The 27,445-nt window shown below is 56.6% G+C and overlaps 1 protein-coding gene across 2 annotated transcripts; it reads left to right on the forward strand.

Moving 5' to 3' along the window:
* Positions 1–249: 249 nt before the first annotated feature.
* Positions 250–19,363, forward strand: COPS3 (COP9 signalosome subunit 3). Of its 2 annotated transcripts, XM_040974538.1 has the most exons (12): positions 250–431; positions 4,597–4,726; positions 7,658–7,770; positions 7,872–7,921; positions 9,480–9,572; positions 10,679–10,858; positions 13,069–13,209; positions 13,836–14,009; positions 15,753–15,839; positions 17,091–17,204; positions 18,180–18,260; positions 19,081–19,363. In XM_040974538.1, the coding sequence occupies exons 1-12, from the start codon at positions 377–379 to the stop codon at positions 19,132–19,134; spliced, it is 1,272 nt and encodes a 423-aa protein (XP_040830472.1). In that variant the 5' UTR covers positions 250–376; the 3' UTR covers positions 19,135–19,363. The 2 variants fall into 2 exon arrangements, with proteins under 2 accessions (XP_040830472.1, XP_040830473.1); XM_040974539.1 differs by lacking the exon at positions 13,836–14,009.
* Positions 19,364–27,445: the final 8,082 nt, after the last annotated feature.

Genomic DNA, 27,445 nt, shown 5'->3' on the forward strand with positions numbered 1-27,445 from the left:
GGGAACACACACATTCCCATTCCTACGAAAACGCAGACATGTTTCGTTACAGGCTTCTCCCTTCGCGGTCCATCGCGGCCATTTAGGGCGCAGGGACGGCAAGGACAGCCAGCTGCAAGGGCAACAGCTAACTTCCGGCGCCCGGGCTGGCACGGAAGTGTTTCCATGGAAACGGCCCAGGCGGGCCCCCAGCTCAGGTGAGTTCTCGCGCGACGCTGAAGCCGGCGGAAGTGACGTGCGGGCCGCGCTGCAGGCCCCTCCGGTCCCTCCTCCTCCGCCGCAGAGCGGCAACCTTCTTTTTAAAATTTTATTAATATTATTGTTGTTATTATTATTTTTTCCGCGCGAAACTTGGCAGGGCAGCCCCGCGTGCAACATGGCGTCTGCCCTGGAGCAGTTCGTGAACAGCGTCCGCCAGCTCTCGGCTCAAGGTGCGGCTCCGGGGGGCCGGGGCGGGCCCGGGGCGGGAGGACCGAAGGCGCGCGGCCTCCGGGTGCCGGGCAGCCGACCACGGGCCGCCCCTCGCGCCTCCCGGCGGTGTCCGCGGCGTCCGCGGCCTCGGGGGGGGTCCCTCGGACCTCCGGGGCCTGCGCTTGACAGTTTGGGGGCGTGACTTCCGGCGGCGCCTTCTCGGGCGCTCATTGGCCGCCGCGGCCGGCCTGGCCTTCGGCGATTGGCGCAGCGCCCTGTCCGTCCCGCCGGCGGCCGGCTGGGTGGCCGCCAGGACTAGGCCGCGGGCAGCGGGCGGGCGAGCAGGCGAGGCCGCCCCACCGGACTGCTTGGCTTCAGGTTGGCCTGCGCCTCCTTTTTTGGTGGGGGACGTGCTTGTGCAACCCCCATTTTCAGGCGGTGGCCTTGGTACAAACCCCGATGGTTTATATACATATATAAATATATATACATATATATTTTTTTGCTGTGGCTGTCCACGCCGTGTCATGGTCTGACCCCGCTGGGTCCTGCCTGCAGCGCCAGCCCCTCTGTCTTTGTCCTGCTCCCCCAGTGTCTCACCCCACAAGTCCACGCTGCACCAGGCGCTGTGAGGGATGGACACTGAGCAGCCACGTGGGGAGAGGGGACCCTGCGGGGTGCACCTTGGGTGCAGCTGTAACCTCTGCAGGCCTGAGGGCTGTGAGGCTTGGAGCTTCTGATAGCAGTTAGGTTCACAGGCATGGGGGTCAGCTGGAATGAATGAATGCATGCACCAAGTACTCTGTGTCTTTTTCCAAAGCTGTTTCTCTCCCTGGGTGGCGCTTCTGGTACCCATGGTGATATTTCAGAAACAAAGCTAGGACTTCGGGCACCATGGGAGAGGGAACCTTCCCCCCCCACACGCCCTCCTCCCGTGCCCAGACATGGGTTCCAGGGCACCAGATGCAGGTCCTGGGTCCTCTGTGCCAGGCTGCTGTCTCCCCCACCGCCATGGGCAGGCGGCTGAACTGCTGTTGGCTCTGATCCGGAATCTTCTGAAACAGACCTTGAGGAAATCATGCCTCTAGCAGCCCTTGCTTTTACATGCTGTGACCCGGCTTGCAGGGCTCGGCTGGGTGCTGGTGACAGTACCGCAGAGAAGCTAGCCGACCAGCTGAACGGTGGCTGAAGGCCGTGATGTGTCTTCACAATGACTTTCCCGACAGTGTCCGCTGGGAGAAGGCAGGTGCTTGCCCCGCTGGGATCTGTGGTCCCCTCGCACTGTTGGGGTATTGGCCCGTCTGGCCGAGTGGTCTTGAGGGGAGTTATGGCCACACCTGCAGTGATGGTGGATGTTTTCTTTGCTTTTGCTAAATGTTTTCAGTATTTAAAGTGTCATGGCAAAGAACCCTTGGGAATTAAATGATGAAGGTACCTGGGCCCCAGTTGCTAATCTTCCGCCTTCAAGCACCGGCAGCTGCTCCACTTCCCATCCAGCTCCCTGCTTGTGGCCTGGGAAAGCAGTCGAGGACGGCCCAAAGTCTTGGGACCCTTGTACCCACGTGGGAGACCCTGAAGAAGCTCCTGGCTCCTGGTTTCATTTCAGATCAGCTCAGCTTCAGCCACGGTGGCCACTTGGAGAGTGAGCCAGTGGATGGAAGATCATTCTCCTCTCTGGAAATCTGCCTTTCCGATAAAAAAAAATAAGTCAATCTTAAAAGGATATCTAGCTTCTGTTCCTTGGGCTTTAAGCTTTGTATTATTTTAAGCTTTTTAAGTTATTATCATTATTTTTTTTTTGAAAGGCAGTGTTATACTCTGCCGGCTCTGCCTTCAGACCAGAGAAGGTCTCCCCAAGAAGCCGTTGAACTTATCTGGACAATAAGATGCTGGATTCTATGCTTGGTATATGCTTGCAATGAAAGAATCTCAGCTGCACTTGAACTGTGGCAATGCAGCAAGGTGGAGGAATCCACCAAGGGGGGAGGGTTCGGGGAGGGGTAGGGGGAATCCCAGTACCTATGGAACTGTGTCACATAATGCAATGTAATTTTTTTTTTTTTTAAAGGCAGTGTTAAAAGGAGAGAGAGAGATTTTGCATCTCCTGGTTACTCCTCTCGTGGCCACAGCCACCACAGCTGGGCTGATCTGAAGCCAGGAGCTTCTTCTGGGTCTCCCACTTGGATGCACTTGGGTGCTGAGCGGGGCGCTGGATGGGAAGGGGAGGGAGCAGCCAGGACTTGCATCAGCACCAGGAGGGATGCGGGGCCTCGGGCTGAGGAGAAGCATCCTATGCTGTGGTGCCTGGCCCACAGCATTCTTTCAATAACAGGATATACACCGAGCTGCTGTTTACACCTGCTGCGGGAGGGAACTTGGAAGTTTATGTGCGTGGACTTACATCCCGGCTGCCACTGGAAAGAGTGACCCCGATCCCCGCCACAGTTGAAGGGTCTACCTTGTGAGGTGTCGCCTCAGCTCTTGTTAAAGCAGCATGGTGGTGTGGGGGCAGGGCCTCCGCTGGGCTACTGGGAGTTACTGCCCCCCAGCAGCCCCCTCCGCTGCTGGATAGCGAGGGAGAGTCGGCTGGGTGTGGGGACAGACATGTGAAGGGCTCAGAGACCCTGCACACACTGCCAGTTTTCTGTGGGGAAGGGACAAGAGATCGGGCTGGAGGTGGCAGGAGCAATCAGTCAGCCACGGGCTTCTGTGAGCCTGGCCGCCATAAAAATGGATTTATTTATTAATATTATTATTTCTAAAGATTTATTTATTTTTATTGGAAAGGCAGATATACAGAGAGGAAGATCTTCCATCCGCTGATTCACTCCCCAAGTGACTGTAATGGCCAGAGCTGAGCCAATCCAAAGCCAGGAGCCAGGAGACTCTTCCAGGTCTCCCACGTAGGTGCAGGGCACCAAGGCTTTGGGCCGTCCTCCACTGCTTTCCCAGGCCACAGGCAGGGAGCTGGATGGGAAGTGGAGCAGCTGGGCCACAAAACAGTACCCGTATGGGCTGCTGGCGCTTGAAGCGGGAGGATTAGCCAATTGAGATATTGCATTATTCCCCCCTCCACGCACACACACTTTTTTTTTTTTTAACACAGAATGACATAGAGACAGAGGTGTTGCATCAGTGGCCTACAAGAGCTGGAATACACAGGCGGCAGGCGCCCAAGTGCCTGGGCTGTCATCTGCTGCCTCGCTGGTGTGTTCTCAGGATGGCTGGCATGGCAGCCAGCCCTTTGCAATGAGCTGTAAATCTTCCAGGCAGCCGCTTTACTCCTAGGTCTCAGGGTGGGTTCCTCAAGCACATGAATAATGTGACTGCTCACGCAGACATGCATATGGACACCAGCTCTTGTCCTGGCTCCCGTCAGCTCCCTGGTAGTGGCCCGGGAAAGCAGTGGAAGATGTCCCCAGGGCTTGAACCCCTACACCCGAGTGGGAGACCCGGATGAAGCTCCTGGCTTTGGCTTTCGCAACCCTCTGGGCAGTGAACCAGCATGCGCAGGCCTCTGTCTCTCCCTCTCTCTGACTCTCAAACAGAAACAAATCTTAAAAACAAAAAGGCACTAACTTGGAGCATGTTGCTTGGAGGAAAGATTGAAGTAGGTTTACGAAGCAGTCCAGGCAGGAAACGGTGAGGCCAGAACCACAGAGAAAAGGGGCCTGTCAGAAGTCGGAGCGGGCGGTGACAGCCAGGAGGGGGACTCTCAGAGGCCAGAGAAGATGGAGGCTTAGCATCCACTCCAGCTCTGGGACCACATGCAGCTCTTTACCTTCTTGGGGTCCTTCCAAGTCTTTGTGTCCAGTAAAATCCTGTGGGACCTCGGACTGTGGCTCCAGGGGCAGTCTGAGGCTGCAGTGCCCAGGCTGTGTGTGTAGTGAAGTCATGGGGCCCCAGGGCGGTCAGGCTGCAGTGCCCTCCCTGGCTGTCTGCAGTGACGTCACGGGGTCCCTGGGGTGGAGGCTGGAGTGGTCAGGCTGCAGCGCCCTCCCTGGCTGTCTGCAGTGACGTCACGGGGTCCCTGGGGTGGAGGCCCTGGAGTGGTCGGGCTGCAGTGCCCTGACTGTGGGTGCAGTGACGTCACGGGGTCCCTGGGGTGGAGGCTGGAGTGGTCGGGCTGCAGCGCCCTCCCTGGCTGCGTGTGGTCTGACTGACATGCGCTGTTGCTGTTTGCAGGGCAGATGACCCAGCTTTGTGAACTGATCAACAAGAGCGGGGAGCTCCTGGCCAAGAACTTATCCCACCTGGACACGGTGCTGGGGGCTCTGGACGTGCAGGAGCACTCGCTGGGTGTGCTGGCCGTGCTGTAAGGGCGCCTTCGTGTTGTGAACGCATGAGCTCTCGGGCCTAACTGACGCGGGGCTGTAGTAACTCCGTCTTTCCTGTCCAGCTACTCGCTCGCTGCTTGGCGTCTTGTGGCTCCCTAATGTTGATGTTCAGGATCGCTCTGTTTGACCTTCTTGATTCTGGGCTCTGCAGTGCAGACTTGTCCTCACGGGATCCACGGGATCGTCGGCCTGTGCCACATTGGGCCCTGAGCTCATGCTGGAGCATGGAGGCCGCCAGCGAGCCCAGTGACCTTGCCTTGGCAAGCCCCCTCTGGCCAGGCTGCGTCGACCAGGCTCCAGCTGGGGGTGCCACCCCACTGCCTTGCACAGTGTGGCAGCCCCTGGTGGCAATGCCCAGCCTGCTCCCGATTGGAGTGCCGCTGGGGGGGTCTGTGCCCTGGGTGTTCTTCCTGTGAGGAGCAGGCACTCGTGGCCTGTACCTACATGTATTTGAATGCACACAGAGAGGATGGCAGTGCCCGAAGCCGGCAGGTGTGTGACCGTGGAGTGTGTGGGAAGGCAGGCTCGTAGCCAGGGCTGTGTGGAAGGCACACTGCTGTCCTGGCCACAGGTGGACCTCCGTGGAGGTTCCCTCTGGCCCACGGTGAGCATTTCACAGTGTCACTGTAGGCCTCGAGATGGTGCTAGGCCTGCTGAGAACTGGATGTCGGTATAGTTGGTAATGCTACCGTCCATTTCATCCTCCTCAGCATGAGTTTCAAATTCACTTTTTCTTTTTTTTTTTAAAGTTTGTTGATTTTTATTGGAAAGTCAGATATATAGAGAGAAGGAGAGACAGAGAGGAGGATCTTCCATCCAATGATTCACTCCCCAAGCAGCTCCAATGGCCAGAGCTGAGCCAACCCAAAGCCAGGAACACGAACTTCTTCCATGTCTCCCAGACAGGTGCAGGGTCCCAAGGCTTTGAGCCGCGTTCGACTGCTTTCCCAGGCCACAAGCAGGGAGCTGGATGGGGAGTGGGGCTTCTGGGATTAGAACTGATGCCCATATGGGATCTTGGTGTGTTCAAAGCGAGGACTTTAGCTGCTAGTCTGCTGCACTGGGCCCTCAAATTCACTTTTTAAGAACAATGGCTTGCCCTGGAGGGGATAGTGTATCTATTCCCTCCTGCTTCGACCTCCCAAACCTGTGCCCAGCCCTCTGTCATGGCAGTGATGTCTCCATCTGCCAAGTTTCCTGACACAGCTCAGCTCCTTCCCCCACCCTGCCTGCTCCCTGGCTGTGGCCCTTGGACCTCCTTCCTGACATGCTTAGGCCTCTACCTCAGCCCCCAGCTGGCCCCCAGCAAGCCCACAGCCTGCCCACAACCAGCCCCTGGCCTGCCCACAGCCTGCCCAAAGCCAGCCCAGGGCCAGACCCGAGACTGCCCACAGCCTGCCCACAACCAGCCCCTGGCCTGCCCACAGCCTGCCCCAACCAGCTCCCCACCTGCCCACAGCCTGCCCAAAGCCAGCCCAAAGCCAGACCCGAGACTGCCCACAGCCTGCCCCTAGCCTGCCCACAGCCAGCCCCGAGCCAGCCCCGAGCCTGCCCCCAGCCTGCCCCTAGCCTGCCCACAGCCTTCCCACAGCCAGCCCCCGGCCAGTGCAGCCTGCCCATAGCCAGCCCCGAGCCTGCCCACAGCCTTTCCACAGCCAGCCCCCGGCCAGTGCAGCCTGCCCACAGCCAGCCCAGAGCCTGCCCCCAGCCTGCCCCCAGCCAGCCTACAAACTGCCCTCAGCTTCCTTCCTTCCTTCCTTCAGTACCGTCTCCAGAAACCCAGAAATTCGCGTCTGCTGATCCCCTCCCCGAATGCCTGCAGGAGCTGGGCCTGGGCCAGGACCCCCATGCGGTCCTCTGCCCCACGTTGCAGGAGCTCAGCTCAGGGTGACCTGAGCAGGCAGCTGGGATCACAGATGGAGCTGGGGCTCAGCCTTGCGGGGTACCCAGCCACCTTCACCGCTCTGCCTGCTGTCAGCCGCCAGCTTCGTAGTAAACACTTCACCACATGGGAGCACAAAAGAAAGATCTGAGGGGGTTTCTGGTTAAAAGATCTTTCATAAGAGACTGGCATCACGGCATGGTGGGTACAGCCGCCACCTGTGATATTGGCATCCCTTGTGGGCACTGATTCTTGGTCCAACTGCTCTCCTTGTAATCCAGCTCCCTGCTGATGGCTTGAGAAAGCAGTGCAAAGAGGGCCCAAGGGCTACCCTGCCACCCACATGCCAGACCTGGACGGAGCTCCTGGCTGCCAGCTATGGGCCAGTCCTACTCAGGCCATTGATGGCCGTTCAGAGAATGAACCAGCACATGGAAGAACTCTCTCTCCTGCTCCGTAACTCTGCCTTTCAAACAGATAAATAATTGGGCCCGGTGTGATAGCCTAATGGCTAAAGTCCTCACTTGCACATGCCGAGATCCCAAATGGGTGCTGGTTCGTGTCCCGGCTGCCCTGCGGCCACTTGGGGAGTGAATCAGCAGACAGAAAATTTTCCTATCTCTTTTCCTCTTTGAATATCTGACTTTCCACTAAAAATAAAATAAATCTTTATAAAGGTAATAAATAATTTTTTTTGTGTGTGTGTGGGGGGCCGAAGTTCCTTCACAAGTAATTTAATGTTTGACATGATTGTTATGGAAATTTTTTGGGGGGGTTGGCTTGCTTTGAAAGTTTTGAATTTTCAGTGTGAATTTTTCCTAACTCCCACTGTATGTGTCTGTCTGTCTGGATTGTACACTAGGAACCAGGCCAGGAGAATCTTAAAAAAGAAAGAAAGAAAGAAAGAAAAGAAATAGCATCGCTGATTAACAAAAAGAGAGATATTGTTGCTTGGCGGAGCGTGGCGGGTGGCGGGGCATCGCGGGCCCGGCCCCGTGGGTGATCAGGGTCCCTCTGCTTTCTCGAGGTTTGTCAAGTTCTCCATGCCCAGTGTCCCCGACTTCGAGACGCTCTTTTCGCAGTTCCAGCTTTTCATCAGCACCTGTAACGGCGAGCACATCCGCTATGCGACAGACACCTGTAAGCTGTAGCTGGCAGCACGCTGCTTTCCCGCGTCGGTGCCGGGCGTGGTGCCTCGCCGCATACTGACCTCTCCGATGTTCTGTCCCTCTTCCGTCTAGTTGCCGGGCTTTGCCATCAGCTGACCAACGCACTTGTGGAAAGGAAACAGGTAAGACGTGTTGACCGGAGGCATTGGCGGTTCTGTCGTGGTGTGCCTGACTTCCGCAGGGAGCTAAGCCTGTTAGAAGGGAGGCTGCGCAGAGCTGGACAGCACTTGCCACTCATCCTGGTGTGAGGGCACAGCATGATGCGGGCCCGCCCGCCCGTCCCCTGTGGCTTGGGACAGAACCCAAAGGCACGGGGAGGTGCAGGCATGGAGCATGCCGGAGGTCATCGGTCTGGACCCAGAGGCCTTGGGCCCCCTTTATGTTACAATAACGCAACGGCCGATGCTATGCTGGTCCGAAGCCAGGATCCAGGAACTTCTTCCGGGTCTCCCACGTGGTGCAGGAACCCAAGGCTTTGGGCCGTCCTCCACTGCTTTCCCAGGCCACAAGCAGGGAGCTGGATGGGTAGTGGAGCTGCCGGGATTAGAACCAGCGCCCATATGGGATCCCGGTACGTTCAAGGTGAGGGCTTTAGCTGCTAGGCCACACCGCCGGGCCCAGTTACAGTTACTCTTAATTGTGGCATACTAGAACCTTCCAAAATAGCTGCAAAAGTAATACACATTCCATACTGGCCGTTGCAGCCACTTTGGGAGTGAATCATCAGATGGAAGATCTTCCCCTATAGCTCCTCCTCTCTGTATATCTGACTTTCCAATAAAAAAATAAATCTAAAAAAAAAAATCATATACCTTCCCCTCTGTCTCCAACCCAAGGCTGTGGAGGCTCACAACCCCGTCCCCTTGCTTGTCACACTGTTCCTCTTGTCCCCCCACTGAGCCATGGGGAAGGCCCGCGCAGCAATGCCTATCTCACTCCCGGAAGCCACAGTGGGTGCTGTCTGTTTCCTAAAATGTGGGGCCTTTTGTCATGTGGCATGGTGCCTGGCACCTGGGAGCAGGTGTTACTCGGGCAGGTGGGCAAGCCCGTAGGCCCCGGTCAGGTGTCACAGCTGCTCAGGATCGCATCGAGGTCGCACCTGGCCCTTTCTTGGGTCTTTGCGTTCAGTGGGACTGATGCTAAGTTAGAAACTGAAGGTGAATGTCAAGGTCAGTGATGTAAACCCTTGGCCCTTGGGAGGGGTACTGAATATACTCTTTGCAAAAGATGACTTAAAGCCAACCCGGATTGGAGAAGCCACATCAGTCACGGTACTATTGTAGGGTCTCCTGTCCAGACAGGAGACAGCCACGTGGTGACTTGGTGTCCCTCAGGGCCAGGCTGGCCCGTCCTAGGTGCACCTGGGGCCCTGCCCTCCGCTGCTGTCTGTGCTGGGGATCAACTGAAATAATGATTTTCACGATTCTTGTTCTGCACTGTGGGGAAAAGCATTTGAGGAAAAAGAATGGTCCTGGGTTGTCTGTATTTCCCAAGGACCACATTGAGACAACATGTTTCCTGGGCAGGGCAGACACTTCCCCCAAAGGCTGTGGGATCCTTCTCTCACTCTGCCTAGGACCCCATCCGTTGGTGTTGTTTTTTTATTTGTAAATGCCCACATAAGGGCCAGTGCGCTGCCACCCTTCAGACCTCGTCTGAACGCGACGTTGTTTCTGACAGCCCCTGCGTGGGATTGGCATCCTCAAGCAGGCCATCGACAAGATGCAGATGAACACGAACCAGCTGACCTCCATACACGCCGACCTCTGCCAGGTGAGCAGCCGGGCCTCGTGGGCTTGCCCAGCACCGGGTTCCATCAGCGAGGTGCTTCAGGGGCACCTGTGCTCTGGCCAGAGAAGGTGGCATGGGTAGGGACGTGTGTTAGGGCCAGCAGGGTGTGGCACGTACAGGCCTGGATGGCGCGGGGCCCAACCTGGCAGCCAGTAGACCCGACGGGGTGACAGCATGGTGGTTGGACAAGCCCAGGTGCCTTACTTTGGAGGACCTTGTGGGCCGTGGGCACCTGTCTGGGTTAAAGCCTGCACCTCCAGGTGGCACAGTGGTTAGCTGCTATGTGGGTCCCTGTGTCACAGTCTGTCTGCAGCTCAAGTCCAGCTATCTGGTAGTGGCACATACTCTGAGGCTGCAGGTGCTGGCCCATGGGGACCCATGTCGAGGCCCAAGGGCCTGGCTTGGGTGTTGCAGGCATTAGGGAAGTGAGGTAGCGGGTACCATCCTCGGGTTCACTCCCCAAGTGACCTCAATGGCCAAAGCTAAGTTGATCTGAAGTCAGGAGGCAGGAGCTTCTTTGGGGTCTCCCATGCAGGTACAGGGTCCCAAGGCTTTGGGCTGTCCTTTGCTGCTTTCCCAGACCACAAGCAGGGAGCTAGATGGGAAGTTGAGCAGCCAGGACATAGATTGGCACCCATATGGGATCTCCGTGCATTCAAGGCAGGGACTTTAGCCACTAGGCTACCGCGCTGGGCCTCCAAGCCATGGTTTAACCCACTGTACCGTGATGCTCACCCTAGCAATCATTTTTTTAAAAAATGGAAAAAAGTGAATTGAAATGAAAAGCTCTGTTTTATTCATGGGGCGCTGGTGTTGTTGAGTGAAAAGAAAGAGGCCGTGCTGCTGGCCAGCCTGTGGGGCCGTGGGTTCCTGAGCCGCCTCTGGGTACTTCTCGGCGCTCCTCAGAGTTGAGAGAAAACGAAACAAAACAAAATAAAACAAAACAAGTGGAGTGATGTGTTACCACCGTTTATCCAGAAGATATAAAACAAAACAGCTTTTTCTTGAGATTTGCGGTATCTTCCCGTCTGCCTTCTGCCAAAGCCTGCCAAAAGAAAATAACAAATTTACCACGACTCCGCTCGCAGCTCTGTTTGCTGGCGAAATGCTTCAAGCCTGCCCTCCCGTACCTTGACGTGGACATGATGGACATTTGTAAGGAGAACGGAGCCTATGACGCCAAACACTTCCTCTGTTACTACTACTATGGTGGCATGATCTACACGGGGCTGAAGAACTTCGAGAGAGCGCTCTACTTCTACGAGCAGGTGAGCCTGTGCCTGCGGCTGCCAGCCAGCTCCCGCGGCGGAGGGCCCCGAGCGGGAGAGCCCTGGCCTGGGTGAGTGGTGCAGGCTGGCCCACCCGCTGTGAGGACCCGTGGGAGAGCCCCTGGCCCGTGGGAGAGCCCTGTGCCTGCAGGGCAGGGACCCGAGGCGGTGCTGAAGCCGCTGCTCGTCCTAAAGCCGCAGCTGTGTTGTCTTTGCTTTTACTTCCCTTGGACTGTAAAGTGTTCCCGCCTCAAGAGTACACAGGGGAGCGTCCCTCCCAGCCGGCTGCGTGATCACACCTTCTGGAGATTGACTGAGAAAGCAGTGCACGGTACCGAGGCATTCCCACGGTACTGAGGTGTTCCCACGGTACTGAGGCGTTCCCACGGTACTGAGGTGTTCCCACGGTACTGAGGCGTTCCCACAGTACTGATGCGTTCCCACGGTACCAAAGCATTCAGACAGTACTGAGGTGTTCACACAGTACTGAGGCGTTCCCACGGTACTGAGGCGTTCCCACGGTACTGAGGCGTTCCCACGGTACTGAACACCTGTCACTGCTGTTCCCTGGTAGCCCGTGTGGAGGTGGGGTACTCACACAGGACTCACACAGGTCCGTGGCTGAGAGGCCAGGGCCTGGGGAGGCCGCCACATCCCAGGGATGCTGCGGCCATGGACCCGTCCACTCACGTGTCCAGGACAGGGGAGGGTTGCTGCTGGGAGCCCCATGCAGGCTCCTGGTGGGAGACGGCAAGCAGGTGTGTGAGGCTGTGTCCTTAGGACACGCCTCCAGCTCGGTGCTGGTGGCATCAGCGTCTTCTGTGAAGGCCGCAGGCGGCTGTTTCCATGCTGTGGGTGCAGCGGGAGATAGTTTGACTCCTGCAGCTCAGAGAGCCACCCAGATTTCTTGTAGATCCACGTCGATCCCGTTCCATGTTCCGTCGTGTTCTGGGGCTGCCTTTTCACTTTATTTCCATTGGATTTACCCTGGAATGGGTGGAAGTTTTTGTCTGAGAAGAGACTAAAAATCCAGGATGCTTAAACACCTCTCACAACTCAGCACTCAAAGATGTACAAATGGGCAGCGGATTGGAGTAGGAGTTCGCCAGAGGAGGGCGGGAGATGGCCGTCAAGCTCGGGGAAGGGCGGCCAGCAGCAGCAGTCAGCAGGGACGCAGCTCAGCGCCAGAGGCCAGGGTTACAGGTGCAGAGGTAGGGGTTGGCACGTGGGAAGCCACGTTGGTGCTGCTGGCAATCCAGGAGGTGTGGGCAGCCTTACCATGGGAACAGCAGTTACCCTCCCAAAACCCACCCAAGAGCGGTGGAGACGTATGGCTGCCCTGATGCTCCCAGCGGCCTTGGGCCATGCGGGCAGAGGGTCGGGAGAGCTCAGCTGCCCATCAGCTGAGGTGGGGTGAACCAGAGTGCGGCCTGGCCACACGGCAGCCATGCGGTTGAAGCTCAGGCAGGAAGCAGGTGCCAGTGCCACGGCAAGGGTGGGCCTGGGAGCAGCATGCTGTGAGGTGCCCATGTAGACAGGCAGAGCAGTGGGCACGGGGTTAGGGTGCAAGGGGTGGGAAGGTGACTGCTTTCGAGTCTGGGGGTTCTTCTGGAGGGTGTGAAAATGTTGGGAATTACCTTCCATGACAGGGTGTTGTAGGTGAAAGTGTTGTGAAGTCAAGTAGGGGTGGGTCATAGGGAACATACCAGGGACCACTGAATTGTACACTCATTTTTCCCAGTTGAAGACATTATTTATGAAGAAGGCATGGCCATAACTTGAACCTGCACTCTGATATAGGCTGCGGGCGTTGCAAGTGGTGGCTTAACCCACTCTGCCACCATGCCTTTCCCTGAATGTACACCCTGGAAGGGTCACTCTTGGGGCTGGGTGTTCGCATCCCGTCTTGGAGCGCCTGGGCTCCAGGAGCATCCTGCGTGCAGCTTCCTGCTGGCGTGCACATGAGCAGCCGGGCTGGCTCCCAGGCTGCTGACCCAGGCATTGTGGGCAGTGGACAGGTCAGAGAAGGAAGAGCCTGTCTGAACAGGCAAGCTCTATACCGTGTGTGTCTGTAGTATCGTTCAGGCTGGGGTGAAGCCGTGGGACGTTGCCTCCGCGGGTTGGGCTATGGCGAGGCCGGCGCCTGCGGTTCCTTGTGGTCCACGGCGGCGGTGTGCTCCCTTCACTCTGTGCCTTCCTCTCTTGCTCAGGCCATCACAACTCCTGCCATGGCCGTCAGTCACATCATGCTGGAATCCTATAAGAAGTATATTCTAGTGTCTTTGATATTGCTCGGCAAAGTACAGCAGCTCCCGAAATACACGTCCCAAATCGTGGGCAGATTCATCAAGGTAAGTTTCAAAATGCGGTTGAGTTCTTCGACAGCCTGTGCAGAAGGCAGAGGAGCGTGGGTTTGTCCTGCCGTGGTGGTGCGCTCAGCCGCCTGAGGATGCTTGGGCGGGCAGGGGCCGCAGCTCAGTGGAAGTCTGGGGTCTTCGGACCCGCACACACGGCAGGCTCTGCTCCTTCACCTCCTGCGGGACGACTTGCTTTCTCTCTCATCTGTGTTACACGCGGAGGAGGGGAGCTGGGGCTGCTGCGAGGTCGGCCTGCCCACCTTCACATCACCGAGTTGAGACAGACGCACTGCTGCAGGGGGCGGGGTGCGTGCCTGCCATCGCTGTGCTCGGCCTGTCCACTCACCAGGCAGCCACCTGCTCTGCCCCGCAGACTTGGTTCACAGGGAAGTCCCCCTGCAGTGGGTTTGCGCAGTCTTGCAAACGGGGCATAGCTTGTTAAGTAGCAGTGTGGTGCTGAATGGACTAGCCCAGAACAGGCCCGCAGTGGTTGAGTCTTGCGGCGCGGTCTTGGTGTTGGTGTGGTTTGGTGTTTTCTGTGTCTGCCGGCCGTCCCGGTTTCAGGCCTCTGACGTTTCGGTCTGTGTCTGCACCCTCCCTGCTCCTCGGCCACCCCGCAGCCGCTCAGCAACGCGTACCACGAGCTGGCCCAGGTATACTCCAGCAATAACCCCGCGGAGCTGCGGACCCTGGTGAGCAAGCACAGCGAGGCCTTCACGCGGGACAACAACATGGGGCTGGTGAAGCAGTGCCTGTCGTCGCTCTACAAGAAGAATATCCAGAGGCTCACCAAGGTGAGGTGGCTGCGGGGCTCTGGGTGCAGCCCCGGGCGCGGAGCAGGCAAGGCAGAGGGCAGAGACCAGTGGCTCTGACAGGCCAGCAGCCTGGGGCGGGGTGCCTAGGGACGCAGGCCACAGCCACGCTGGCAGCCGTGGAGCCCCAGCTGTGCTGTCCTCGGGGATCTCCGACGGAGCCCAGGATCCTGGGACTGCTGCTGATGGCTCAGAAGGACTGTGATTTTTACTTGTCAAACGACAGTAAGTCGTTTTGGATGATGCTTGTTACTGGGTGTTCAGGCAGTGTGGAAACGTTTTATGTGCTGAAGGTCCTGGCATCCTAAAAGGTGCGTACCTGGGCCTGGGCTCTTCTGCTGAGTCTTGTCTATGGCTCCTGTCCAACAGTTCACACACAGCGCAAACGTGACAGGTGTGCACCTGTGAGGGTCCCTACCTGTGGCCACAGGGGCCGTGGCTGAGAAGGGCGCTGCTTTGGTAGCATGATGGGCGTGGCAGCGAGGCCCCAGGCACGGAGAAGACAGCCCAGTGGGGAGGCTAGCCTCTAAGAGGCCGCTGAGCAAGAGCCGGGATGCCTTTTTGCCCACAGGCCACATGGCTCAGGATTGGGATCGGCAATTGGCCGCCTGGTTAGGGATGCCACTTGTAATGCCAGCCTCCTGGATTAAAGGCCCGCCTCTGCTCCGTGCTGCAGCCTGCTGCTCATGTGCAATGGCCCATGCCTCCCCCAGGGAGGCTGGAACCGAGCAGCAGGCTCCCAGCTCAGGGCGCCCTGCCTGCTGCAGGCGTTCGAGGGTGGGAGGCCCTGCTCTGTCTGGCCGTGTCCCTGTAGCTGTAGGAGGGATCTGAAACACTCAAGGTGACAGGCGGTCTAATTCTGCCCTGCCGGGGACCAGGGGCTGGCAGAACTGTTCTCTGCCATGTCCATGCTCTGTTGTGACGAGTGCTTTCGAGTTAGACTTTGAGGTTACACTGGGTTGGTTGGGATCCTAGTGCAGGCGTGTGTTGAACCACCGTCTGACACACCAGCATCCCACATCAGAGTGCCAGTTGAGGTGCCACTTGGTCCACCTCCAGTCCCACATGGATTCAGGAGCCCAAGGACCTGGGCCATCCTTTGCTGCTTTTTCAGGCCATAAGCAGGGAGCTGGATGGGAAGTGGAGCAGCCAGGGGAAGGATCAGTGCCCATGTGGGATGCTAGTGCTTGAAGGTGGAGGATTAGCCAATTGAGCCACTGCACTATCCCCAATAATTTAAATTTCTAAAGCAGAAATATGGAAGCTGGCTTGTGGCATTAACAGGTTAACCCCCAGCCCCGCAATGCCAGCATCCTGTGTGGGCACTGGCGGTGACATCCCTGGGGCTGTGAGGGGTGGTTTTCCAGACTGTGGTGTTTGAGCAACAGGAAGATGGAATCCCAGGACAGTCTTACTTCACATTTTCCTAATTACACATGAAATGCTTTTTGTGTGCCAGAAAGCCCCCCTGACTTAGATCTGTATGGTCGTCGCTGCCTGTGACTTTGGGGTTCAGCCCTGTCCGTGGGCCTCTCAAGGGCCATGCATTCCCCTGTGGATGACCCTTGTTATCCCGCGTGGGCTTGGGGGTGCAGCCCTGGCCCATGGCCCTCGGCGGCTGAGGCTGAGGCCGGTCGGTGCTGCTGGTGCCCGGCGCCTGGCGTGTGGACCAAAGGCACTTTCCCCACTGCACTCTTCCGTGGTGACGTCTGCTCTCACTTGCAGACCTTCCTGACACTGTCCCTGCAAGACATGGCGAGCCGCGTGCAGCTCTCCGGGCCTCAGGAGGCAGAGAAGTATGTTCTGCACATGGTAAGTGGGCTTCCCTATGCAGCAGGCTCAGTGGGCAGGGACAAGCCATGGGGTAAGAGGCATGCCATGGGCCGTGTCCCTGGGCCGCTGTCTCCTTTGCCAGACTCGGGTGTCGCACAGTCAGAGGTGTCGCTAGCCTCATTCATGTGGGGCTGGGTTCTGAGAGATGAAACTGCCTTAGTGTGGCATCCCCCCGCTGGTACTGGGAGCTGGCCGCAGGTGTGTGTCAGCAAGGCTCCGCCGCAGGGCCCTTGCCTGGCCAGGGGTGTCCCTGTCATCCCTGCTGGCACCTCGTGCTGCATATCCCCACACCCTGGTGCTGCCTGCTACGCACAGCCCTGCTCCCTGGGTTGGACGAGCAGCCTGTTAATGCCATGAGGCTGTTTGCCTTTGTGGTGAGGGAGTGTTCTCCTGTTGGCTTTTGTTTCCTTTTGAGAAGCCAGGGATGGACGGAGCTCCCTTCTGCTCATTCTCTGCCCCACAATGCTTACAATGGCCATACCTGGGCTAGGATGGAGCTGGCAACCAGGAACTCAATCCAGGTCGCCCACGTGGGTGCCAGGGCCCCGTTACCCCTGGCTCCTAGGGTCTGCCCTGGTGGGAACCTGGAGTGAGGGCCCAGGTGTGGAACCCAGACACTGCGGCAGGGCACGTGGGCATCTCAGCCACCAGGCCCAAGGCCCACCACGCCATTTTATTCCAGCGTATTTTACAAATGAACTGAGGTGTTCTTTTAGCTGGATAGTGCTTGTTGCTAGGGATATGGCGTAGGCCTTGGCATTGAGGACCAGTCCCCCGAACCCCAGTCCAGGGTAGAAAGAAGGTCGGAGACCTTGGATCCACCTTGGGCCCTGACGCCTGGGAAGGCCCAGGCCCCGGGGGCCTCAACATACAGAGGCATGTCTGGGCTATGCTGGGAGAAGCCTGACACCGCTGGGACAGCCAATCCAGAGACAGAAAGCAGATGGCGGGCTCCAGGGGCTCTGGGCCAGGCGGGGTGGTGGCCTCCTGTGCTGCAAACGAACGCCGTGCCCATGCATCCTGCACCCAGCTTGCTCTCACCCTGATGGAGCGCCCTCAGATGGACGTCCCAGCCCCATGGGGGGCGGGGGGGCGGTGTGCTGAGGGCTCACACAGCCCCAGGCCTGCAGGTTGCCCTCTGTGCTTGTCCCCAACAGGACCCTGCCCAGTATCCACAGGGTGCCATCTGCATCCACACTGCCATCTTTTTTATTTTTAATTTTTTTTCAGATAGAAGATGGTGAGATTTTTGCAAGTATTAATCAGAAGGATGGGATGGTCAGTTTCCATGACAACCCTGAGAAGTACAACAACCCGGCCATGCTGCACCACATGGATCAGGAGGTGGGTGTGCGAGCGCATTGCAGTGTTGGTGGCGTCAGCGAGGGCTGAGTCGGTCTGGCGCCCTGGGGGTTTTGACTGTGCTTAACCTGGGACCATCTTAGTCCAAACAGCAAGTCTGGAACCTGGCTGTGACTGCCACCCACAGTGGCTGGGGGAGATTGCAGGGTCAGAACCGCCATCCCCACGGTGGCAGAACAGGGTGAGGGGCACCTGCAGAGCCAGCCGCTGGGCTGTGGCAGGCCCCTGGGACGAAAGGGGAGTTTGTAGACCTCCCAGCACAAAGCAGTTACCCTTTCTGAACATTTGTGGATTTCAAAAAAGAACCCTGGAAGCCAGCAGTGACCTTGGGGTTCACCAGGTGGCAGGATTGTCCCCTGAAACGATGAGCTGTGTTCATGCCTCTCACTTGGCATGGTTAACCTTGAATGACACGGAGTGACTGGGGACTGTGGCACAGCGCACTTCCTGCAGGCACTGGATGGCTCCTGAGCCTTCAGTGCCCTTTGTGACCTACGATTGGGTCACAGGGGACCTGTGGACCTCCCCCTGCAGCTGGGTCACGGGGGACATGTGGGCCTGCCCCTGCAGCTGGGTCACAGGGGACACGTGGGCCTCCCCCTGCAGCTGGGTCATGGGGGACATGTGGGCCTCCCCCTGTGGCTGGATCACAGAGGACGCATGGGCCTCCCCCTGTGGCTGGGTCACGGAGGACCTGTGGTCCTCTCTCTTGTGACTGGGCCATGGGGGACACCTGTGTCTCCCTCTTGTGGCTGGGTCACAGAGGGCCTGTGGACCTCCCCTACAGCTGGGTCATGGGATGCGTGGGCCTCCCTTTTGTGGCTGGGTCATGGGGAACATGTGGGCCAACCCCTGCAGCTGGGTCACAGGGGACACATGGGCCTCCCCCTGCGGCTGGGTCGTGGGTATGCGCGGGCCTCCCCCACCCTAACCATCTGCATATGTCTGCCCCCACAGATGCTGAAGTGCATAGAGCTGGACGAGCGGCTGAAGGCCATGGACCAGGAGATCACGGTGAACCCCCAGTTTGTACAGAAGGTGATTTGGGTCCTTGCATTTGGAGCAGTGGTGGGGGGAGCAGGGAAGGAGAGGTGCGGCTGGGCCCCACGGCCCAGGAACTGGGTTTCAGATGGTTAAGTGTCTAGTTGCCTGGGGTGCTGGTGACCTCTGCCCGACACCTGCTGGGGCAGATGGCAGCACAGCAGTCAAGCTTTTTGCTACACCCACCACCCTTATTGGGGTGCCAGTACCTGGCTACTCCACTTCCCACCCAGCTTCCTGCCAGTGTGTGCCCTGCCTGGGTTCCTGTCCCCTCCCTGGGACACACTCATTGAATTCCAGGTTGCCCCCTTTGGCCTTGCCCAGTCCTGCCCGGCTGGTACAGGCATTTTGGGAAGTGAGCCGCATTTTGGGAAGTGAGCCAGCAGATGCCAGGTCTCTGTGTTTCTTTGTATTTTTTCTATGCTCAAGTAAAATGAAAATGAAAAACCAAAAGAAATCATTAACAGTATTTTCTTTAAGATTAGTTTTTATTTGAAAGGCTGATTTTACAGAGAGAGAGAGACAGGTCTTCCATCTGCAGGCTCATTCCCCAGTGGCCAGGATGACCAGAGCCGAACTGATGATCAGGAGCCAGGAGCCAGGAGCTCCTTCTGGGTCTCCCACACGGGTGCAGGGTCCCAAGGCTTTGGGCCGTCCTCAACTGCTTTCCCAGGCCACAGGCAGGGAGCTGGATGGGGAGTGGATCAGCCGGGATTAGAACTGGCTCCCATATGGGAACCTCCTGCTGCACTGGGTCAATAGGGGCACCCTTGAGGCAGGCTGACCTCAACCCCCTGCCTCCATCTCTCCTTTGCAGAGTATGGGCTCACAAGAGGACGACTCAGGGAACAAACCGTCCAGTTACTCCTGAGACTCGTGTCCACCCTGGGCTCCAGGAGGGGCCGCGGCCAGCTGGGGGACAGCCGCAGCACCAGGCCTGCCCCCCACCCCCAGACTAAGGTTAAGTTTTGTCCTGATGCCTCCAGGCCTGTGTGCTTTCAGACATCCGGGCTCTCTGCAATGAAAGGAAGAGGATTTTGTTGTGGATTTATTTATCCTCAGATTACTGTTACTGCATTAAACCTACCTTTTTGTTTTAACTCCTTGAACACTGCTGTGTCTTCTGTAGCAGTTTTTCTTCCTATGTAGTTTGAAACATTCTTTGCAAATAGAAACAGTTGAATTATTCTTGAACTTTCTGGAATATCTGCCTCTAAAACTTGCCGTTTTAAAGCTTGCAAAAATGCAGCCAAGAGGGGCCACGAGCAATGACTGAAGCTTGCAAGGTAGAAGTGACATGCGTGTGGGCGACCACGAGCGCCCTCTGCCAGTGCGTGTTCATTCTGGGGTTCTGGTTTCAGCCTCAAGTGTCGTGGTGGCTCAGAACCAAATAGCTTCTGAAAACGAGTCACACTGTGTGATTCAATCCTCTTCATGGCTCAGAAAGCCCTGACGCCTCACGGGCCCCAAGTGGAGGCCAAACTCTGGCTTAGTGAATCCTATGGTCTGTGGTGAGGCCTCAGGCTGTCCATCCCTCCAAGAGTATAAAATGAAGGCCGAGTCTGACCAGAGGCTGGCTGCAGGCTGGCTTCTGCTCCAGCCCTGCGGTCCCCGGGCCAGCTTCTGCCCCAGCCCTGTAGGTACCTGGCTCCTGGCCTCCTGCTGCCTCTGCACTGGGTCACTGTCTCCTGTACTTACATCTTTTTAAGACTTAAGGAGCCCTCAGCAGCATGGTGGCTGCTTGGGGTAGCTGAGCCAGGTCGAACTCAATACTTAGGACTCTGGCCATGGCAACCACTGCCACATGGTGAGCAGGTCCTTGGCTTTAGGCAGCCAATGAGCCAAGTGGTACCAGGTTCTATCTACTGGCTGCCCGGAGGCAAGCTCTAGGGTTTTTGGGGATGTAATTGCTGCCTAGGGACATCCCATGGATAAGGCCAGTGTGTGTGCTGAGGAATGAATCGTATGTGGCTCTCAGTGAGAGGGTCACGGAACTTGCTGGCAAGTGTGGGGACTGAGACCTGCTGGTTTGGAGCAGAGAGTCCCTAAGACTGAGTTAGACTGATTCACCAGCCCACATGGGAGTCCTGAGATGGACTGTTAGCGCAGAACATTGCTGACTGCCACATGTTAGACCACATGAAAGCTATGGCTGGGAGCATGTCTGGCAGGGCTAGATCCCAGTACTTGACTGAGTGTTGGAACAGGAGGTGGGTCACATTAGGCAGGGCCATGACACTAACCAGCGCACAAGAGAACCAGGTCCAGGGGTAGATTCTGCAGGGGATCAGAGGGCCCAACCCTGTGGAAGTACAAGTACCACTGGTTTGCTCAAGAGTTGGGATGGTGAGGGGCTGAGCTAGGAACAACTATGGAACCCACTGATACTAATGGGTGCTGGGGCTGGAAACAGGCTGGGCAGGTCCAGGCTGCAGCACCCACATGTGTATCCTACCACAGGGTGTGAGGCAGGCCTGGCTGCAACATCCACCAGCTCATACAAGGCCAAGATGGAAGGGCAGACTATGCTGGACACTAGTCTAACACTTGCTGGCATCTATGAGATCTGGGTCTGGAAGTGGGTCAAGGGGGGGAACCTGGGAAACAGTTCCCATTGGTGAGCACGTGTCCCAGGCCTGGATGTTGGGCAGCCTGAGTAGGGTAACTCCAGCTGTTGGTTAATGTGTGGGTTGGTTTTGGAGGGGAGCTGACTGCACCAACCTTATCTCACCAGCAAGAGCAGAAACCAGGCTGGAGCACAGGTCAAGCTCAGCTAGGTTGCATGAGCCAGGGATTGGAGAAGATGGAGCAGAGCCAGGTTCCAGCACCTGCCAGCAAGTGGTGGGACTTGGGGTAGGCTGGGTCAGGCCAGGCTACAGCATCTAAGGCAAAGGCCAAGACAGGTGAGGGACTGTGTCAATCTGGGTCAGAGCAACCACTGCCACATGCAAACTCTATAGGTGGGAGCAGACCTGGTTGGAGAGCTAAGGGGACTCCTTGGCTGGGTTGGAATTCCCACTGGTGAGGACAGGGCTGGAAAGGGAACCATGTTCTGGACTGGACGTGGCTGCAGCATACCTTGGCACAAGTATGGACTGGGGCTGAGTACGCTGGACTGGGTTAGACTCCAGTACCCACTGGTGCTGGTGAGGACCAGGGTAGGTATAGGACGGGCTAGGCTAGGTTTTTGCCCCTGCTGAGCCAGGTGTGAGCTGTGTCTGCATGTGGACCAGGCTAGTCTGGGCTGTAACACCTAATAGTAATAACTGGAGTGGGTTGAAGGAGAGTCAGGAAATGCCATTGTTCCAGTTAGGTCAGGAGGTGGGCTGAGTAGGGCTGACCCACGGACCCACCTATGTGCATGAGATCTGGCACTGGGAGAAGTTCTGATGGAGGAACCTAGGAAGAATCTCTGTCAGGACACAGTCCCTGCAGGTGCAGCGCAGACCAGGCCAGGGAACGGTACCCGCCGGCATACATATGGCGCAGACTGGGGGTGAGCCAGGCAGGGCCAGTTCACATCACTCATTGGTGAATCTGAGCACCAGAATGGAGTGTGGGTCAGGCCAGGTTTGGTTGCAATACACACCAGTACACATGAGGGCTTGGACTGGGTGCCGGCTGGGCTGGGCTAGACTTTAGCCCCTACCACTCTGAGGTAGAATTGGGGTGGGCCAGGCTGGACTGGGCAAGCGTACAGCACCCACTGGCAAAAGCTGAGGTGAGGCAGGCCATGCCAGACTGGGCTGTGGCACCCACATAGCACACATAAGACCCAGGGGAGAGGGGGGAAGGGAGTAAAGCTGGTAGGGGGATGTGGAGGGCTCCACTGCTGGACCGCCACTCCCACTGGAGAGAGTGAGTTGGAATGGGGGCAGAACAGACCAGGCAGAGCTGCAACACCTGTGGGCCTCACATGAGAAAAAGCCAGGCTGGGCTGACTGTTCCTACTGGTACAAATGTAAAGCAGAGTGGGTGTGGGTTGGTTGGGCTTTGCCACAGCATCAGCTGGCAGATGCTAATGCAGGTGCCTAATTGTGTCAAGTCAAACTGCAGAACCACCTGGAGAGTGGTTGCAGGAGTGGGAGGGGGCCCAGTAGGGCAACAGCGGGCACCTTCCTCTTGGGTTGCCACCCTGTCTGGTGAGCATGAGAACAAGAATTGGGACTGGCATGGCTAGACAGAGTGGCACCCACTGGCAGGTGTGTGGGCTGGATGGTTTACGTGGCCAGGTGTGTGGTGGGCAGGGTTGGGATGGGCTCCAACACCCATTTGTGTAGAAGACAGGGCTGGAGTCAGAACTGACCCAGCAACAACATATGCACAGGCTGATAGGGATGACGGACGGTGCCAGACCCTGTACTGGCAAGCACACCCAAGAATCAGGTCTGGGATCACTTCAGATGAAGTTTCTGGACTCAGAACCCCAACCATGAAGAAAAGTGTAGGTTCCATGGTCTGACCATGGAGTCCGTGTGTCAAAGCTGAGCTGCCTTAGTGGCTCAGACGGAGCAGTGGACAGCATAGCCAGGTGCACATGGAGGACATGGCAGTACGTTGGAGCCTGCAGAGGACACCTGGTACCATAATAGAGAACGGAGGACAGAACAAATAGATCAAGTACCCCAGCCAAGTGTTGGCAGTGAATATCTGGGCAAACGGAGACTCTAAGGTGGACTATGTCAGCCAGTGGATTCTGGAGAGATTTCATCGTGCTTGGAATGGCAAGACTGGCAGCAATTCAGAACTGTTGAAACCACTTGAGCAGGACCCTTGGAGCATGCCCCACATCAGGGACCCTGGGATGGTTGGGAGGCTGGGTGGGGCTTCTCCCTTTGTCTCGCCCCTTCCCCCAGATACTGGAACGAAAAAAGAATGTGGAAACAATGGCCTTACCCACTTTCCTGTAGCCCTTGACCTTTTGAGCCCTAATCAACTATGTAAAACTCATCAAAATAAAAAAATTTTTTAAAATTTATTTTTAGTGGAAAGTCAGATATACAGAGAGGAATATCTTTCATCCACTGAGTCACTCCTCAAGTGGCCAGAACGACCAGAGCTGCACCAATGTGAAGCCAGTAGCCAGGAGTCTCTGCCGGTGCAGGGTCTCAAGGCTTTGGTCTGTCCTCAACTGCTTTCCCAGGCCACAAGCAGGGAACTGGATGGGAAGCAGCACTGCCGGGCTTAGAACCGGTGCCCATATGGGATCCTGGCATGGTGCAAGGTGAGGACTTTAGCCACTAGGCCACCACGCTGGGCCCATGCTTACAGCTATAAGAGAAGAGATACCGTCTCATGAGGATCTGCCTTGAATTCCTAGGGGGTTACTGACTTATTACAGTCACCTAAAATGTGTTGAAGCCCACCCCACCCCCCCATAGCTGCCACTCCAGATCATTTCTGTAAAGAGAAGAACTCCCCTGTGGCCTGCTTGCTAGTCACGCATGTACACAATTTAATGTTCTCCAAGGGAGAGTCACTAAACCACCTTGCTTTCCAGTTCCACTCAGTAGGATATTTAAGGCCTTGTCTTACTGCCCTCCCCCAGAGAACCTGAATTCATGAGCATTCAGGTCCTCCATGTAAAGTGGTGTAATACTTGCATATAAATAGCACATCCTTTTGTATGTAGTCACCGTGGCCTCGGGGCTGGCACAGTGGAGGAGCAAGTTAAGCCTGCCATGTTAACATCCCCTGTGGGTACTCATTCGAGTCCCAGCTGCTCCACTTGTGATCCAGTTCCCTGATGATGGCCTGGGAAAGCTGTATAGGTTAGCCCAAATGGCTCCAACAGCTAAGGCCAGGCCAGGCCAGGCTGGAGTCAGGAGCCTGGAACCCCATCTGGGTCTCCCCACGCGGTACCACAGCCCAAGCACTTGGCCGTCCCTCCGCTGCTTTGCCAGGTGCACCAGCAGGGAGCTCGGTTGGAAATGGAGCAGCCGGGACAGGAACCATCTGGGATGTGGGTGCTGCCGGCATCGCTTAACCCTTCTCGCCACAGCGCTGGCCTCGTCTTAGCTCTTTAAGTTGCTGGGACAGATTGTGGGGACCTAAATCAGGCCCAGCTGTGTGCATTCATGTTGGCTGTTACTGCAAACAGCCGTGGTCAAACAGCTTTTCCCACGTGGAACCTACTTAGCTTATGGCCATGGAAATAAGTATAACGAAGCTGGGCCGTGACGTCCACTAACAAACTGAGGCGGTTCCTGGAATTAAGGTTAGAAGGTGAAAAAAATGTGTGTTTAGCTTAAAACATCACCAATGAATGTTAGTTTCAGTAATACCCACCTGGGTATTGAGAAATGACAAGACCTGCCAAGCAGTAGAATATACAGGACTCATATATGTGTAATCTCCTTGGGAAAACCAGTTATGGTCATGAACTGAAAGGTGTGGAAAGTTTTGCGAGTTTTTTCATTTTTGAAAGATTTTTTTAAAAGGTATTTGAAAGAGTTAAACGGACAGGAAGAAGAAACAGAAAGATCTTGCGTTTGCTGGTTCTGCCCTGAATGGCCACAATGGCAGGGGCTGGGCCAGGCCAAAGCTAGCAGCCAGCTTCCTTTAGGTCTCCCTTGAGAGTGGCAGAAGCTTTAATATCCAGGTCGTCCTCCTCTGCCTTCCCAGGCCATAAGCAGGGAGCTGGACGGGAAGTGGAGCAGCTGGGATTTGGACCAGCCACCAGGTGGCATGCCAGCACCACCGGCAGACACTTTACCGGCCATGTCGTGGTCGTGCTGGTGTCCTAATTCTTCACACTGCATTATCAACTTCATGTATCGGTTTGCAAGGCCAGAGAAACAGAAAGCTTTGTGACAAATGGTTACAACTGGGTAGGGCAGTGCCCAGCATGAGCTCCACCCACTGTGGGTGGCAGGGGCTACGCTTGAGAGCATGGAGGCCCCTGCTAGGACATTCATACCCACTGTGGGCAGCAGGGGTTGTGTCAGGTGCATGGAGGCCCGTGCCCACTGTGGGTGGTAGGCACTGTGCCATCTCCTGCCCACTGTGGGTGGCAGGGGCTGTGCTGGGAGCACGGAGGCCCCCGGTGGGCATAGCCCTGCCCACTGTGTGCAGCACGGGCTGTGCTGGGAGCACGGAGGCCCCCGCTGGGCATAGCCCTGCCCACTGTGGGCAGCAGGCACCTGCACACTTGAGCCATCTCCTGCTGTCTCCCCAGCATGCCCGTGAGCAGGAAGGTGGCATTCAGAGTGCGGTGCCCTGACCAATGAGCCATGTACGCCCTTGCCTTCCCATTCAGTCTGAGCAACACTATACGTGATATTTTCAGCAAGTGCAGCTTGCGCTCACAAAAGCACTCAACAAGCTATACAATTCTTTTCTTTGCTTTTACTGGAAAGGCAGAATTATGGAGAAACAGAAAGATCTTTCATCTACTAGTTCACTCCCCAAGTGGCCACAGAGGTCGGAGCTGAGCCGATCCAAGCCAGGAGCCTGTGCAATGGACTGTATGCCCAGACACACATGGGGGTCATGGCAGCCGGCTCCTCTAGGCCAGGAGAGGATGTCAACTGACTTCACCAGAGGATGGAGAGCAGAACAGGTTGGACCACTCTCCTGGCCAAGTTGTGCAGCACAGCACGTTCCTGGGGCTGTCGATGCACTCAGGTGGACTTGGTCAAACAACAGACTTCAGAAAGATTTTCTCAACCCTGAAGCAATGAAACAACATCTTCTAGAACTTCTAAAACCATTCAAACTACACCTTTGAAACACTCTTCCCCAGTGTTAGCAAATGATTGTCCCTCATCCCCAGGCGCTGAAGGAGCAAGGAGTGGTGCCCCCTGCTTATCCTTCCCTGAGGACACAGGAGAAAAAGGGAAAAAAAAAAAAAGCAGAAATTGTCCTACCCACCTTCCAGATTAATCAGTTGAGCCATTGCACTGGGCCCCAAAACTATATAATTCTAATGCTGTCCGCATGACTGCTGGCCAGGAAAGGGAAGATTGCTAAAGAAATAGGCTCTTTTTATTTTTTTGAAAGATTTGTTTTTATTGGAAAGTCAGATTTACAGAGAGGAGAGACAGAGAGGAAGATCTTCCGTCTGATGATTCACTCCCCAAGTGACTGCAACGGCCGGTGCTGTGCCAATCTGGAACCCGGAGCCAGGAACTTCTTCCAGGTCTCCCACGCGGGTGCAGGGTCCTAAGACTTAGGCTGTTCTCAGCTGCTTTCTCAGGCCACAAGCAGGGAGCTGGATGGGAAGTGGGGCTGCCGGGATTAGAACCAGTGCCCATATGGGATCCTGTGCATTCAAGTCGAGGACTTTAGCCGCTAAGCCACTGCACCGGGCCTAAAATAGGCTCTTAATACTGATGCAGGGCATCCCATACGGGAACCAGCTTGAGTCCTGGCTGCTCTGCTTGCCATCCAGCTCCCTGCTGGTGATCTGAGAAAGCAGTTGAGCACAGCCCAAAGCCTTGGGACCCTGCACCCGCGTGGGAGACCCGGAAGAAGCTCCTGGCTCCTGGCTTTGGATCAGCTCAGCACCAGCCGTTGTGGCCACTTGGGGAGTGAACCAGAGGACGGAAAATCTTTTTTTTTTTTTTTTTTTTTTTTGTCTCTCCTCTCGGTGTAAATCTACCTTTCAAATAAGAATAAATAAATCTTCAACATAAGCAGTAGGCTCCGGCTGGGGTGGTCTGTCCTCGCCTTTGTAGCTGTTTGGCCTTTGGGTCCGTAAGTTGGTGAGGAGCAGCCGGAAAGTGGGTTAAGGTCACACCTCGGCCGTGACCCCACTCAGCAGGGTGACAGTGGAGACCCTCCACTGCCACCGGCGCTGAGAAGCCGCCCTCCCGCCGGGCGTGCTGCCCCACGTCGCGGGTTCGAGGCCTCCTCCCTCGGCCCTGCCCGCAGCACCTTCCATCAGCCGTTTTAGTAAAAAGCCACGGTGACACTAAAGGTTATTACAGCGCTCTTATAACGTTCCTGCCGTCATCGTTCCGTCCTCTGTGCGCAGAATCGGCTATTTCCTCGTCAAATTTCTGAAGTAAAAACAACAACAACAACGTATGTTTATGTTTAAGTCCCCTCCCCTCGCGTTCGAGATGGTTTCGCCCAGAAGCCCTGGCGGCTGCGGAATGAACCATTCCCTGCCTGTCGGCGGGGGGATGCGGCGGCGTGGCGGTGCCGGAGGAGGCGAGTGCAGGCCGCGGTCCCCCACT

This window comes from Ochotona curzoniae, unplaced genomic scaffold (genome assembly GCF_017591425.1).
Source record: "Ochotona curzoniae isolate NIBS_2020 unplaced genomic scaffold, NIBS_Ocur_1.0 contig_2456, whole genome shotgun sequence".
NCBI lineage: Eukaryota > Metazoa > Chordata > Mammalia > Lagomorpha > Ochotonidae > Ochotona > Ochotona curzoniae.

What these genes read in the sequence shown, in the direction of transcription:
- COPS3 (XM_040974538.1), top strand. Translation starts at nt 377, where the DNA reads ATGGCGTCTGCCCTGGAGCAGTTCGTGAACAGCGTCCGCCAGCTCTCG. An exon ending in AGAAGTATGTTCTGCACATG is followed by an intron (nt 15,840 to 17,090) that starts GTAAGTGGGCTT and finishes ATTTTTTTTCAG; the next exon opens with ATAGAAGATGGTGAGATTTT. An exon ending in ACCCCCAGTTTGTACAGAAG is followed by an intron (nt 18,261 to 19,080) that starts GTGATTTGGGTC and finishes TCTCCTTTGCAG; the next exon opens with AGTATGGGCTCACAAGAGGA.